A 16,007-nucleotide genomic window follows, 5' to 3' on the forward strand; every position below is an offset into this window, starting at 1 on the left:
ATACCTGCATCCAGCCACACATCCCACCAACTAGTCTATACTGGCTTTGTTTCTGGAGAAGGGGAAGTGAATGTTTTGGCCGGGTGAGGGATTTATTCTCACATCCAACCCACATGAACACGCATTTTGCAAATTCCATTTGGAGCTCCATCAGGCAAATTCAGCTGTCATAATTCCCCAGGCAATTATAGGTGTAGGAAGAGACCATCTGGCCCGCCCTAGACACGGAACACGCCTGGCTGGATGATGGGGGTGGGCTCTCATGCTTTTCCTTTGAAAAGACAAAATGTAGATGTTTCACTGACAGTTGCTTCAACGTCAACTTTAAGCCAAAGGCCACAGTCTAGAGACTGACCCTCCACCGAGGTCTCTGGAATCTTGCAGTGACACAGCCGCAGCTTGGACACCTGCCGATGACTGTGCAGAACCTGAGGACAGTGTCCCCTGAGGCCTGTCTTGAGGCTTTAGAGGCTTCTTGGGGCCAGGTGAGCACAGTCTTAGACAGTACTAGGTCCAGGTCAGTGAGGCTGAGAGGCAGACATGTCAAGCTTGTTTTCCACAGGAGCCGGTATCACAGAGCCACAGCCATCTGGATCCTAGATAAATGGAAGGGCTCAGTCGAACTCCACTTGGTTGTATATTGTATAATATAATATGTTGTATTATATGCAGTACAATATAAAGAACAATAATAGCAGGCATGTCTGTAACAGGTACTAAGCATGTTCCCACACAGACTCAACTGACCACATACTGGTGGCTGGAAATGTTGGCTCTTAGTAAAAAGAAGTTGATACCCAAGGCGTGAAGAACACAGAGGTGGCGCACAGCTGTATGGCTTCCCACCCTCGTCAGAGCCTGAACCCTCCTTCCGAGCCCAGAGGAGGGTCTCGTGTCCTGGGTCCTTCCGCTGTCCTCCAGGCATCTCACCCTGTGGTCAGCACAGCCAAAGGAATGTGCCAACTGCACCTGCTCCAACACCTCCCTAACAGGACACAAACAAATGTCCCAACAAGTATGTCCCCCAACAAGAGACTTTCTATCCCTTAAATGTAGCCCCCAACCTCTACCCACCTATTGCTCTAGCAACCCCCCACCTTTTGTCAAAAACAGATTTTTTGTTAATGTTCATTGGTGTTTTACCTGCATGTTTGAATGCGCCAGATTCCCTGGAGCTGGAAGTCCAGACTGTTGTGCACTGCTTTGTGGGTGGAGGGGTTTTAACCCAGGTCCTCTGGAAGAACAGTCAGTGCTCTTAGGCCCTGAGCCACCTCTGCAGCTCCTCCGACAGCCACCTTTGAATCTGCTTTGGGTATATTTACCATGGCTACTTCATACAGTTGGAGCCACACCACCTGTGGCTTTTTGTGCCTTTTTTTTGTTTGTTTGTTTTCACCCTGAACATGGCTGACGTTTGTTTCTGCGACTCATGTTCTCGGAAGGTTCTTTGTCCCTTTCCATGGCTGACCAGTAAGCAACTAATTCATTGTGAGCCTTAATGACACACAGTGTAATCCAACATGTCTGAGTCTGTCATCCTGATATCTAATCAGCATTAAAACTTACTAAAAGACTTTCCATCCTCCTCTTATCTTCCAAACACTGAGTATGTTTTACATATGCAGCATTCTATCCGAACCCTGCATTCCCAGGGAAGTGTCTGATCTAAATATATTTAGGTTTCATAAAACTCACAGTTGAAAAAAAAATATTCATGCTCAAGCTGTTTTAAATACACTTAGAAGTTTGCCAAAAACAGAATTTAGTATCGATTTCTAAATTAATTAAACGGAGCAGAGGGTTGACTGCTGTCTGGGGAATATGTGTCTCCTCAAGCCGAGGAGTCGTCAGGCCTTTGTGCCTTACGTGGAGGTGCTGTGCTATCTGCCTGGCTGTGGAGCCACCTCTACCCTGTTCTCCCAGCACCCAGCCTAGCATGAGTTCGAGGCTCCATTCAGCCACGTACCCACCCACTCATTCACTTGCCGGTCTGTCTGCTCAGTCACCCATGTGCCCATCACTACCCACCCATGCATTCATTCACTCAACCACCTCCTTACCACCCACCGTTAAGAAGATTTCCCACCAGATTAGCCTGTGCACAAACTTATGGGGGCTTTTTTTCTTTCTTTCTTTCTTTCTTTTTTCTTTTTTTCTTTTTTTTTTTTTTTTTGATTAATGACTGATGTCTGCAGGGCCAGCCTACAAGGGGAAAGTGCCACCCTGGTCAGGTAGCTCTGAATTATATAAGAAAGCAGGCAGTCAGGAATAAATGCACATGCTTTGAATCCCAGCACACGGTAGGCAGAGGCAGGCAGATCTGCATAAATTCGAGGCCATCCTGGCTACAACGAAAGTTCCAGGACAGCTGGGACTGACTACACAGAAAAAACCCTGTCTCCAAAAAAAGAAAAAAAGAGAGAAAAGAAAAGGAAGAGAGAGAGAAAAGAAACAAAAAAGAGAGCAGGCTGAGCAAGCTATGAGGAGCAAGCAACTTGGCCTTGTAGCTGAATTTCTCCATGGCCACTGCGTCAGTTCCTGCCTCCAGGTTCCTGTCCTGGACTCCACTTCCCTCAGTGACAAAGTGTAACCTCGAAGTTGAAGGCTGAAATAAACCTTCCCAACCAAGTTGATTTTTGTCATGATGTTTTTTGTTTAATCGCAGCAAGAAAAATCCTAAGGCACGTAGCTATCCAGACATCTACCTGACTACTCACCTACCCACTCCCCCACACATTCCTTCATCCATCCACCTACCTATCGAGAAAGTATTTCACAGTAACACACACACACACACACACACACGACTTGGAGAAACAGATACAGTAAGACAAGGTTACAACTTCTGATTGTCAGAATCAAACAGGAAGTATCACGTTCAGGGAAAGAAGAAGCTGTCCCTTCCTGTCCTCTTGCCTCCTGCATGATCTGAGCAGAACTCAGCCGATGCAGATATTCCCTTTGTCTGGCCTCTCTCACCCCCACTTGGTGACAACTGGCCCCAAGCCTGGCAGATTCCCCCCTGTTGAGTGAATTTCCCAGGACCACAAGCTCAGCTGGTCCTACAGAAGGAGGTGGCAGCAGGACTGGTATATGTTCCTCGGCTCCTGTCTGGAGATAGATGACTATAACATAAATGACTATAGCTTCAGCCAGGCCGGGGCACAGCTCTGATGTGAGTGCAATCCCAGAAGCTAAGCATGGTGGCCCATGCCTTCCTTTAATCCTAGCTCTTCAGAGGCCGAGACAGACAATTCTGTGAGTTCAAAGCCTGCCTGGTCCATAGAGCGAGTTCCAGGACACCCAGAGCTACATGGACAGATTTAGTAAAAGAAGAGGAAGAGGAGGAAGAAGAGGAAGAAAACAAAAGAAAGAGAAGAAAAGGAAAAGAGAACTGAGAAGAGAGGGGGCCCCAAAGGGTTGTCTCCTAAGACATGGAGCCCCTCAAGAGGACCCATGAGGTCTAGTTCCCTAGCTTAAGTTTGAGGGTCACTCAGGCTGGGGAGATGGCTCAGCGGTTAAAAGCACTGACTGCTCTTCCAGAGGTCCCCAGTCAGATTCCCAGGAACCATATGATGGCTCACAACCATCAGTAATGGGATCTACTGCCCTCTCCTGGCCTGCAGGCATACATGCAGGTAGAACACTGTATACATTATAAAGGTGACCTTATAAAGGTGGGCCAAGCCATGACTAGGCCTCCCCTACCCTCTAAGCCCTTGGGCAAGCCATCATTCTCCACCCTACGTGTCCTAATAGGGGCCAGAGACCTTCATCCAGCTGGAGGCAAGAAGGTAAGGTGGGGTCCTGGGGGTCTGAGGAGGTAGCCATTTTTACCACTTTCCCAGCAACAGAAGGATGATGTGACTATGTGTCAGGATGTAGTGACAGCTGTAGTATTTCAGATGCTGAATGGAAGGGTGACATCAGGATGGTGCAAACGAACTGGTGCTATAGGAGAAAGCGATTCAGCCGTGATCTGGGAGACAGGAAGTACTGAGTGCTGAGGGCTCCCTTGTTGGGATCACAGCATGGAAGGTCCTTGTTCCCCCAGATCTCCAGAGAAACCAGGAATGTGAGTCACACAGGATTGCCTTTGCATCCAGAAAGTCAGCAATCAGAGGTGATTCACAGCCTGGTGATCTGCATTATCTGTTGAGCCGGGCCACATCAGGCTCCCACAACCAAGACCAGAGATAATGATCTAAATTACATTATCTGTACAGCCAGAGGCTCCTCCAGGCTCCCACAACCAGGCCCTAAGGTGGCGAATGGCCCAAATGACATCTATGCTCTCTGTATGACCAGGCTAGACCTTCCTTAGGTCCTCAAACTAGTACAGGTAGCATATCTCTAGAACCCATCTTCTTGGGGAAAACAGCATGTACCCTGAGTCTGGTTTCCATGTGATTAGGCTCCCTTGTCTGTCAGAGATTGGATTACATCAGGAAACCTTCCCCCCCCCCCATTGTACTATTTTAAATACGCTGACAATGAGCTGTCTGGCATCAGACTCCCAAAGTCTTGACCCAGGTTGATGAATCTCAGCTGTGACCGCCTGCAGGGCCCCTCGCTGCACACACAGGTTGTGAATTCTCCAGCATGGCTTGTTTCTCTTACAGGCTGAGGCTGGGCACCTAGGGGAATGCAGGCATCCCTGACCTCTGATCTAGTAAAACCACAGGTTGGGGACAGAGGTGGAAAGATGGTTTATCAGTTAAGAAAACTGGCTGCTCTCCCAGAGGACCCCAGTCAGATTCCCATGATGGAACCTACATGAAGCCTCACGACCACCTAGGGGATCCTACACTTTTTTCTGAGGACACCAGGCATGCATGTGGCAGACTAACACATACTTGCAGGCAAACCACCCATAAAAAATAAAAGTAAATACATAAATAAATGCTTTAAAAAAACAGTAGGACAAACAGTGGCAACTTCTCCCTGATAAAGCCTGACACAGTCGGGCAAAAGGGCCACATAGAAGCAGCTGCCGGTTGGCAGAGAACACTGGAGTGTGAGAACTCAGTCACAAATGGGCCATGGACATCAACCTCACCTCAGCCAAGGGTTAGGGGACAACACACACAGAAGAGTGGACAAAGGAATGGAAGAGCTGAGAGAGACCTGGAATGTTCTCTTTTATGAGGCAGATGTTGTCTGCACAAGATCTGCACAAGATCAAGCCAGTCAAAATTCATCCTGGGTGAGGTCGGGACTCCCCAGGTTCCACTCCTAATGGAAAAGCTATTGGCAGCTGGTCGCTTCTGAGAGAGAGTCACTCTTCCTCGGGATGTGGGCACTGGTAGGTTGTTTGTGCCTCAGTGGGTAGAGCCACATGTGTATGTAGTCAGCATTAATTAGACTCAGTGTGCTATTAACAGTAATAATAATTGCTGGCCACGGTGGTGTTCTATCATTTGGGAGACAGAGGCAGGAGGATCTCTGTGAGTTAGAAGCCAGCTTGGTCTACATAGGAGTGCCAGGCCAGCCAAGACTACGTAGTGAGACCTTGTCTCAGAACAGCAACAACAAGCAAATAAACAACAACGACAACTACTACTACTAATAATAATAACAATAATAATGGGACATGAGACAAGAAGGAGACGGGTTGGTAGGTCCTAAGGAAGAGTTGAAGGGAGTTAGTAGGGGTCTGATAAGATTTTTTTTTAATTGAATACATACATTAAACTTTCAAAAGTTGAATACAAAATATTACTTGGGGCTAAGAGTTACAGGTCAGCGTGTGCCCTGTGCACAGAACACTGAATTTGCCTGCCCGGTCTGGTCGTGCAAGCTGATAATTCCAGAAGCTGAGGCAGGAGAACTGTAAATTCAGGGCCTGCTTAGGCTACATAGCGAGCTTCAGGTCAGATGGCGATATGCATGAAGACCTTGTCTAAACAAATAAACGAGCGAGCGAGCGAGTGAGCGAACAAGTTCCATACTTTTTGTCTCACCATCTGGGTCCTCCAGAAGCTTCCATTGCCTGATTAGGCAGTGTTTAGTTCATGTTGCCCTTTGACCCGTCCCTAAGACCAGCAGAATCCATGTTTTCAGCTACAGCCTGGCCAGATAACCAATCCCAACCTCCCCCCCCCCTCTTTTTTTTTTTCTACACCGATTTCTGTGTTCGGTTTTGTAGCAGGGTAAATGGTCTGTTCTCCTCACCCCACCAAGACATGTACACATGAACTCCCTGAGGCCCACAGTGGGGTTGGGCTCTGGTTAAGGGAAGCAGTCTGGACAATGAGGTCATTTTTCACTATTTTCATGGCCTTTCAATCTACTGTTGTATTCTTAAAGACTTAGTAACATGGGGCAGGAAAGAAAGAAGGGGAATGGCCATGGGGTCACTGAGGCAGAGACAGAGACATGTGACTCATCCACAAGCTAAGGGTGGTCAGACAGAGGGCAGTTGCTAGTAGCTAGGAGAAACTGCGACAGCTTTTTCTCCCAGAGCTCGGCAGCAAGAGTGACCATGTCCAGTTTTATTTTTGGTTCTGTTTGATTTTTGTTTTTGTTTTTTTTTTTTGTTTTTTTGTTTTTATTGGATATTCTCTGTATTTACAATTCAGGTGGGTTTTGTTTGTTTTGTTTCTGGTTTTGTTTTGTTTTTTTTTTTTCTTTTTATTGGATCAGTTTTTTTGCTTTTTAAAGAAAGAGTCTCATGTACTGCAGGCTGGCCTCAAACTTACTGTGAGCTTGAACATCTGACTTTTTGCCTCCACCTCCAGAGAGTAGAGGATACAGGTCGCACCACCACAACCAGTTTTGTTTTATGAAGTGTTGGGGTCTAACCTGGGCTGTGTACGTGCTAAACAAACACCCTATCAACTGAGCCACATCCCAGCCTCCAACTACAACAGAAGTTCAAACAGCTCACTTCCAGAGCTGAGGAGGAATACAGTTCTGTCAGCTCACAGATATATGGGGCTTTATTGCCACACCCCCACAGGGCCACCCCCAGCCCCCCAGCCCCGCAGAAAGCCACAGAGCAGCTACCGTGAGTAGAGTGTACCATGGAGCATGGACCGGTCAGGAAGAACCCTCAGTGGTCAGGTCATCATCAGGCGGCTGGAGATCCCAGGCTCGGACGCATATTGGAACTGGCAGCACCAAGAGTCAGGGAGCATAGATCTAGGAAAGGCTTCTGCAAGCACCCAAAATGCCAGCTTACCCTCCACAGTCTGCCCTCAGAAATCAGGGAGCGTCACTCAGTGATCACATGTACCAACCTAGATGCTAAGGCTGGAAAATCATTAAGAACTCAAGAAGAGGGGCTAGGGGGATGGTTCAGTGGTTAAGAGCACTGACTGTTCTTCCAGAGCTCCTGAGTTCAATTACCAGCACCCACAGATAGCTCACAACCAAGTAATGGGATCCAATGCTTTCTTCTGATGTGTCTGAAGACAGCTACAGTGTATTCATATACATAAAACAAGTAATTCTTAAAAACAAACAAACAAACAAAACAAAACCAAAAAAACTCAAGAAAAGCCAGGCACGTTGGCATGCTCATCTTGAAGGCAGAGACAGATGGATCTCTGTGAGTTCAAGACCAATCTGGTCTACAGAATGAGTCCAGAACAGCCAGGGCCACACAAAAAAATCCCTGCCTCAAAAAAAAAAAAAAAAAAAAAAAAGGAAAAAAGAAAGGAAGGAAGGAAGGAAGGAAGGAAAGAAGGAAAGAAAAAGAAAAAGAGCAGGTACACAGAGAAACTCGGTCTTGAACTCTTCCTTCTCCAACCAGAAGAGGAGGAGGAGGAGGAAGAAGAACCTAGGGAGGATGTGGGCTACCTGGGCTACACAGCGAAACATTGTCAAGGAGGGAAGGTGGGGTGCTAAGGAAATGGTCCCATCAGTAGTGGGCTTGCTACACAAACATAGGACCTGGGTTGGTTCATGGGACCCATTATAAAGCCTGGCACGGTGGCATGTGTCCATCACTAAGGAAGCAGGGACAGAACTATCTCTGAGTAACTGGTTTTGCCAAATCGGTATGCTCTAAGTTCAGTGGAAGACACTGTTTCAAAAAGTGAGGTGTGGAACCTGCCAAGATGGTTCAGCAGGCAAAGGTGCTCACCGCCAGAGGTGTGCACCACCAAGCCTAGCTAAGCTTGGTCTCTGGAACCCATACAGTAGAAGGAATGGAGTTCTACATGTTGTCTGCTGACTTCCACATCTTCCATACACACACATGCCACCCACCCACCCACATGAACAAACACACAAACAAGGTGGAGGTCCGGAGACAAGGCTCAGTCGGTGACATGGGTCAGTAGGGAAGGGAATGTCCCGCCAGTACTGACAACCTAAGTCAATCCCAAGTGAAGGAACGGACTCCCCCAAGCTGAACTCTCATCTCTTCATGTACACAAAGGCATGTACATGACCACACATAAGCACACACAAATAGACAGATGGACAGACAGGCAGGCAGATAAATGCCCATGGAAAGAACTGGTATTCCACGCTGGGGGATGGTGGTACATGCCTTTAATCCCAGCACTCAGGAGGCATGAGGAAGAGGAACTCTGTGAGTTCAAGGACAGCCTGGTCAACAAAGAGAGTCTAAGTCAGGGCTGTTACAACGAGAAGCTTTATCTTGCAAAACAAAGCAACAACAAATGGTATTCTGCAGGTTGGTTCTGTTTTGGGGCTGTCCATGGTATCAATATTCTCTCTCTCTCTCTCTCTCTCTCTCTCTCTCTCTCTCTCTCTCTCCTATTTGAGACAAGGACTTGCTAAGTTGTATTGGCTGGCCTGAAACTCACTGCCTAGGCTAAGCTGGCTGTCTCTGCTCCCGTAAGTTCTGACCACAACCATCCCACCCTAGTCCTTCTCCACCACCCACCGATGTCAATATTCTTAACTGACATCGGACTAAGCTGTAAAAAGAAAACCTTACGAAGAAAAGCAATGGACACAGGGTCAAAGTGTTTGGTCGGGTCTAGTTGGAATGTATGCTGAATTTTCCTGGGGCTTTAGGCCAATTCAAATGAGCAGTGTGTGGGATGGCGGGCTTTCACAGCTACTTTTGAAATGATGCATCTCATGCCACATTAAATAACTGAAAACAAGTGTGCCCATCACCCGAGTGGGATGTCAACAGAAACAGCAATAGGTCTGACAAGGAAACTGCACAAAGGAAGTAAGGAAGACTGAGGACAAAGCTTTGCCTTAGAGCACTTGCCTAGCATGCCCAAGGCCGTGGAGTCAAACTCCAGACCACAAAAGCCCCAACCCAAACAAGAACCACGTCAGGATGGAGAATTGGGGAGGTGCCTTAATGCTAACTCCTACTCCCTCCTCGGCATCTCTTAATCGCTCCTCGCCCTCCAGGCTCCTCCTCACATCCACCCCCAAGCTCTTCTCCTCAGCTTTTAGCCCCATCCCAAACCCAATCCTGACTCTCATGTGTCTTCCCCAAGCTCCTTTTCTATCCTGACTTCGTCCTTTGTCTTTACCACCCCCTCCACCGACTCCTGCAATGCCCCCCTCTACCCGCCCCCAAACGCCCCTTCTTCCTCCGCCTCTTCAGGCTCCTCCTCTCAATCCTCATCCTCTCCTTCCCCAGCTCAGTTTCTTCCCAGCTCCTTCGTTCCTCTCATCCTCCAAACTCCAGAGTCTCCCCATCTCCTAGATTCTTTCCCCACTACACACTCCTCCTCTCTCTCTCTCTCCACTCTTTCCTTATCCTGGATCTTGCTCTTCCAGACCTCTTTAGCCACTTCTCCAGCTCCTCCTCTCTTCCAGCTCCTCCCCTCTCCCTTTCCTCTAGATCTCCTCCCCCTCTACTCTCCGTCCCCCTCAGAACACACCAGTTCCTACCCTCTCCCAGTTCCCCCGCCCCCACCAGTCCCTCCCCTTTCCTTCCCCACCCATCTCTGGCCGCTCCTCCTCTCCCTCTGGGTCTTTGGCCCCGCCCCACGGGATGATCGATGGGTCCGTCTTATGGCGGGTCCTCGGCGCTCGGCTCGCCACGCCTGCGACGCTGCCATGGAGACGTAGCCGCGGCCTCCTGGCGCGGCCGCGGACTTGGATCCCTTGCGTCATCAGGCCCACGCGCGTCCGCGAGCGCCGGTGGCAAAGTCTGCTCCTCTGGAGCTTCCAGGAAAGGGGTGACGTTGCCGGGGAAAGAAGCGTGTGTGTGTGGGGGGGGTGTCTCTGCTCCATACCTGAGGAACGCTTCTCTCATCAGCGGAGAGGAGACCCTGGGACCACCAACCATCATCCGTGGGTTAATAAGGGTCCTGCGGTTGTCCACCCGCCTCATCCTTCCACTCAACAACTGCATCCGTGAGTAGCTTCACTGAATTGTCTGATCCATATCGGGTGCTCCTGGTGGCGAGGCCCGTACTGGGCCTGTCCCCTCCTGACAGTTTCTTCCCTTTGCAGTGTCACCTTTGGTAAGAGTGGAAGACTGGCTAGAAGAAAGGACCTGAACCAACGCTTAGTCCACATCTCCATTGTGTTTCGAGTGGTGTGGACAGGTCAGCCCTGCTGCAGCAACCTTGGATACATCTTTTTGAGCTCAGCAGTACTGCAGAGGCAGTGGACACCTGACAGGCTTCCCAGGGTGGTGTGGAGTCACTGCCAACGCTATTGCATTCTGTCTGGAATGGCTGTCACATGGCTTCTGAATGGTCAGAGATACTACGTCTTGGGATTCTCCTGCCCTCCTGAGGATCTTGCCTATGGAAGATCTGAGTTACCTACTTTCACGATTAAGTTGAACAAAGACTCCTGAACCCAACAGCCATCAAGGTTGTTGGCCAACTACTTAACAAAGCAAAGAGGAAGCTGTTCCTGGCCTTGGAGGGAAGCCAGGTGTGCAGGACCCTGGGCCTGTGGGATGAGTAGGCGAGTCCCACTGGCAGAGAAGGCCCTGTCAGAATCATATGCCCGCCTCCGGTACAGGGACACATCCTTGCTCATTTGGCAACAGCAGCAGCAGAAGTTGGAGTCTGTACCACCCAGTACATACCTGAGCAGAAGTCGCAGCATGTGGTACTCCCAGTATGGGAATGAGGCCATCTTAGTCAGAGACAAGAACCAGCTTGGGGTCTCTAGGGACACTGGCCAGTCTAAGTTTTGCTCAGTCATGTAATTCCAGGGAGAAGGCCCTTGATGGCCATAAAGATCAAGCCGTGTATAAAAACCCGACATCCAACCCTTTATCAATGGCACAGCAGGTACCTCACTGTCCGGGCCCAGGAAATGCTTCCAAACAAAAGGAAAGCAAGAGATCCCACCACCCCTACCTGCTCCTATGAACCGCTGCTTGATATAGACCAGGCGGGGTCCAAGCTAAGGAGGGACTCTTCTTGCAAGGTCCCAGATCTGTCAGCTCACTGCAGTGACATGTGAAAGGGGGCCAGTGCTGGTAGTGACATTCCAGAACCAAGAGGGTTTAGTGACCAATTGACCTGTATGTTACAGCATCGTGGTAGCATCAACACTGGCCACCAGATGTGCCCTGAAGTGATTCCAAGTCTAATCAAGTGTAGGGGAAAGCAGATTCTGGTGAAGCGTTGGAACCTCTCTTCTGTTGGGTTGCACTTAGAGGTTGCACACAGTGGCTGTGCAAACGCAGGGATACATTTTGTCAAAACTGAGCTTTCTAAATAAATGTCTTGAGACTTTCCCCTTTCTGCTTTTTCTTGTGGCATGATCGCATCCGAGGGCTTGTGGGTCTTCTCACTGCACTGCTGTCAAACTGTTCCAGAGGCATCAACCCTGACCAAGCACCTTACCCTGCCCACTCCTTACCGGGAACGGGAATCTAACTTTACCATTCAGCTGGCAGACGGCACCTGGCTTATATATAATGTATTCAAAAGGCATGTGTCACCCAGGCATGCACATTTGTGCTAAAAGTATTAGGACACAGTGCCTTTACTACATCCAGCCTGACTAGCTGGAGCCTCCTGAGGAGTCTAGGTCCTTTGACTCAGTCCCTGCTGAAATCGAGGGCATAGGTTGGACTTTTGTAGTACATTCCTATATATGTAGAGGGAGCTCATCATATACCATGGGTTGGTTGACCTGACCTGGTCCATCTGTCTGTATCAGACATAGCACATTGACTTGGAGACAGATCACAGACTGAGGAGTGCGAGCACTTGGGGGGCAGCTGTCTTCAGGTAGCTAGCAGATATAGGTGGCACACAGGCATCATGCTCCATGTAGGACACTGGGAAGCCACTAAGCTGCTTACACTACAGGAAGATGCCATCTGTGCTTAGGCCAGGCCAGTGCTGGAAGAGACTAGCCGGATGAGAAGGGTTAGTGTCAGCAACAGTGCCAAGGTACCGGACCCACTCTGGATGGGCTAGCCATCCTCTAAGCCCAACATGAGCCTCCTCTCCAGGCCTGATACTAATGTCTGTGGCCACCTGTCACTTCTCATTCCTTCTTCACTGTGTGGAAGCCACTCCATGGCCTACTCTTAGTGAGTAGTGCAGGGGGCTCTTTACATGTTCTAGCCCACATTTCCACTAGGCCCACTGCACTTGGAGGCCTACACCACAAGTAACCTGACAGCTGACTGCAGCAAGGGGCAGGTGGAATGGACGTGAGACCTGAGAAGCCTGACCTCACTTAGGATGGCAAACAATCTAAATGAGGACTGCAAAGACTCCCGTACCCCAGCACATGACATGACAGCAGCTGCTCAAGTGCCCTGTGTGCTCTGTGAAAGGTACCATCCTTACTGTAGAGTGGGCTGGCCTTACAGAACTCCCAGCAGTTCCACCAAGAGCTGTGAGAGGTGAAGTGTGAGGACCTCACCATGGGCCCTTACAAAGAGCCATTGCAGCAAAGAGCACCACACAGTCTTTTTTTTTCCCCTTTCTTTTTATTATGAAAACAAAACAAACACCCTAGGAGAAAGGTTCATGATTACCAGACACCAGAGTACTTCCTACCGGTTTTTTTTTTTTTGTTTGTTTTTTTTGTTTTTTATCTACTCTGTGGTGTTGAGGCCGGCATTGCAAAAAACAAGCTAAACTACTTACAATGGACTCATTTTCAGTAACTGACATTTACAGGAATATACTAGAAACGGCACTAAAAAGTTTAAGAAAAGTTACGGTAAACTTGCATGCACATCATACAGAAAAGAAACGTTTTAAATATATATATATAGATATATATATAAAAAGGAAAGCTTCTGGAAGTGTTATGCCAGGAGCAGGGACAGTGATGAACAGGACAAAGCTTTAACAGTGGGCTTGCAATCCCCCAAGTGACTGTAAAGGCGTGACAGCTGCAGAAGGACAAAACCAAGAAAACACACACAAGAAAATGTCTCCAGTCTGTAAGCAAGCTGAGTTACCCAGCCTGCATTAGTCTGACCCCAGACTCTGCCAAGTGCCCACCCCAGCCCTGCATGTGTCCCTCAAGGAAGCCTGTAGACAGCTGCTTTCCACCTCTGCATAGGACAGTAGTCCTGTAACTCACAAGAAGGGAATGGCAGTAACCCTGCAGCCTGGCATTGTGGGGACCAGGGTCCTCCAAAACTCTGAAGACAAAAAAATTTAAGTCTGGACAGAAAGGAAAAAAAAAAAAAAGTTAAAAGCACCAATGACCAAGGCTGCTCAGTAGGGACCACAGCCACAGGAATGCCAGACCCTCCACCCCATGCCTGGCTCTGTACCACCGCCCTGCTGCAGGAGCATCACCCCAGGGCCAGACTGCTTGCCTAACAGCTCACAGGGGCACTCGCTCTATGCATGCCCAGGCATTGTGCCTTGGCAAGGCACACTGCCTAAGTTGTCATGATAGGCAGCCCCCGAGACCCCACGTGAAGGCCTGTCAGTTTACTCATGTTTCTTACAGTCACAGCTTAAATACTCTATTAAAGATCTGTTTAAAAAATACCTTTGAAAAACAAGGGTAACCTTAAAAAAATGGAACCTTAAAATCCACTTATATCTTTATTATAAACAAAACTGGCTTACAAGTTTAACTGGCTGAAAACTCACCAGGTGTCTGTCTAGACATGCCAGCCAGCCACTTCCCGAGCTTGATGCCCACTGCCTGTCCACATTCACAAGGGCTGGTGGGATCGACTTTAGAAATATCTGCCATGTAGGGATGGGCGAGGACGAGTCCTTGGCTCTGCCTAGAAGCAATGGAAGAAACTGCAGGGACCCCACCCCCACCCCAAAAGTATAACCATACAACACAAGGCTCTGCACTTGGCACTCTCAGGTGGGGGTCAGGAGAACCAGTCTTCTGGGCTAACTGGTAATCCTTGAACAGAGACCCATGTCCAAAATACAAGGCCAAGGAAAGCCTCTGCAGACTGCAGTGGTGGGTGCTTCCGGGCCCGGGAGACTGGCCTGTGTGCTCCTGGCTGAGGCTACAATGCTCAGAGCTAGTCCTAATTCAGGCTGACCCTGCATTCCAAAACCACTTGGCAGCCTCAAAAACAACAAACCGAACAGGACTTTCTGTTAAACTCTGTATATTATTACTTTTTACAATAGAAAATTAAATGTCAAGACCTTGGCCTGATATACATCGCTTTTCTCTGTTTACATACAAAGCTTGTGTTGAAGAACCGAGGTTCCCTCCGTTGACGTCTTTTAAAAGTAGTAAGAAGAAACTGAACAGGTAACATAAGATGAAGATGTGCTGCAGCTGAAGAGTGTCTATGCTTGGAAAGTCCCCAGATTTCATTAATTAAAAAAAATAAGCCAACGAGCCCAGAGAAGCCAGCCGTGATGAGCACCAGCACCGGGGCACACCGCCACGGAAGTCTCCTTGTCGCCAGAGGCCTGCATCCTCAGTGTTTCTCTCAATGCACTTATTTATGATTTTTTTTCTCTTTTTTTTCCTTTTTCATTTTTTAAAAAAATGACCAATGATGTTAATAAATAAAGTATTTATATATACATAAACCCGGAGAGGTGGTTCAGAGTGTTAGGTGGCGGCAGCCAGGCAGCACAAGCAAAGTGGGGACCCTGGGCTGGACTTCTGTAGAAAATGGATGAACTTACAAAAAAGTTTTTTTTTTAATCTTTTTTTGTTTGTTTGTTTTTATTCCCTTAAGTTGAGGTAAAAGTTTCGGTGTTCCGAAATTTGCACGCTGCACACACAGCCAAAAGATCAGAGAACTCAGCACCCCTTTTCCTCCACTCCTAACCCAGAGGTGTGAGGCTCTGGTCTGCAGCTACCAGGACCCTCCACTAGGGTCCAGGCAGGTTCCCATGGGCTGACACATCTGTCTTCAGCCCCTGCAGAGAGAAGTAACCTGCTGGTTAGTGTTCTAACAAATACCCTTGAAAAGCTTCCTTCAAGTTACTAAGGGAGAGGCTGGGCCTAAGGAGGGATTGGGCAGGTCCAGCCACGCCTCCAGCCCGCCCTGTCTATGGCCATCAGGTTAGCATCCCAGGCGCAGTCTCCAAGTCTCCAAACAACTAAACCAAGCTGCAAAGGCATTCCCCCCGCAGAGCTCGGCCTGCCCTCTCAAGGGGTCTGGTGCATGTGCGAGGCTCTCCGCCCTACTGGAGCACAGCTGGAAGAGATCATAACACTGAAGTAAAAGAAAACCTGCACACCATGGAACGAAAGTATATTAACCATAGGAGGGGACACTGCAGTTGGCGTGCGCCACGTCCATTTGTCCAGCTCTGTTCAGTCCAAGTTCACTCTGAGTCACTGCTGTCGGAGCTCGACCCACTGGAGCTGCTGCTCGCAGACTCAGAGGAGCTGCTACTGCTGAGCCTTGATGGGCCTCCTGAGGGAGCTGAGCCGGACTTCTCTGCAAGGGACACGAATGGGAGACCCTCGCTGAGCAATGTCATCAAGTGTGCATGCTGGGCACTGTCACAAGGCATGTGTCTTGACCCAGGGGTACAGTAAATACTTGAAGAATGGCCACATGGCTGCACTAAGACCCTTGTTTAGGTAGGATCCCAACTGACCAATGGTCTCAGACTCTGACCACTGCCTACACACTGTACTAGAGCAGCTCTGAAGCCAAAGGAAAA

The 16,007-nt window shown here is 48.8% G+C and overlaps 2 protein-coding genes across 3 annotated transcripts in view; one reads left to right on the forward strand and one right to left on the reverse strand.

The window, feature by feature from the left end:
• Nucleotides 1–10,861: 10,861 nt before the first annotated feature.
• BRD3OS (BRD3 opposite strand) lies at nucleotides 10,862–11,116 on the forward strand (the record flags this gene model as incomplete). Its single annotated transcript, XM_080927514.1, has 1 exon — nucleotides 10,862–11,116. The coding sequence occupies one exon, from the start codon at nucleotides 10,862–10,864 to the stop codon at nucleotides 11,114–11,116; it is 255 nt and encodes an 84-aa protein (XP_080783640.1).
• A 1,780-nt stretch (nucleotides 11,117–12,896) lies between these two features.
• Nucleotides 12,897–16,007, reverse strand: part of BRD3 (bromodomain containing 3) — a 29,878-nt gene continuing 26,767 nt past the window's right edge. For both annotated transcript variants that reach the window (XM_080927508.1, XM_080927507.1), the window contains one exon: nucleotides 12,897–15,778. In XM_080927508.1, coding sequence (XP_080783634.1) covers nucleotides 15,663–15,778 — 116 coding nt within the window. In that variant the 3' untranslated portion in view covers nucleotides 12,897–15,662. The remainder of the gene's footprint in view (nucleotides 15,779–16,007) is intronic.

This window comes from Micromys minutus (genome assembly GCF_963924665.1).
Source record: "Micromys minutus genome assembly, chromosome: 13".
Taxonomy (NCBI): Eukaryota; Metazoa; Chordata; class Mammalia; order Rodentia; family Muridae; genus Micromys; species Micromys minutus.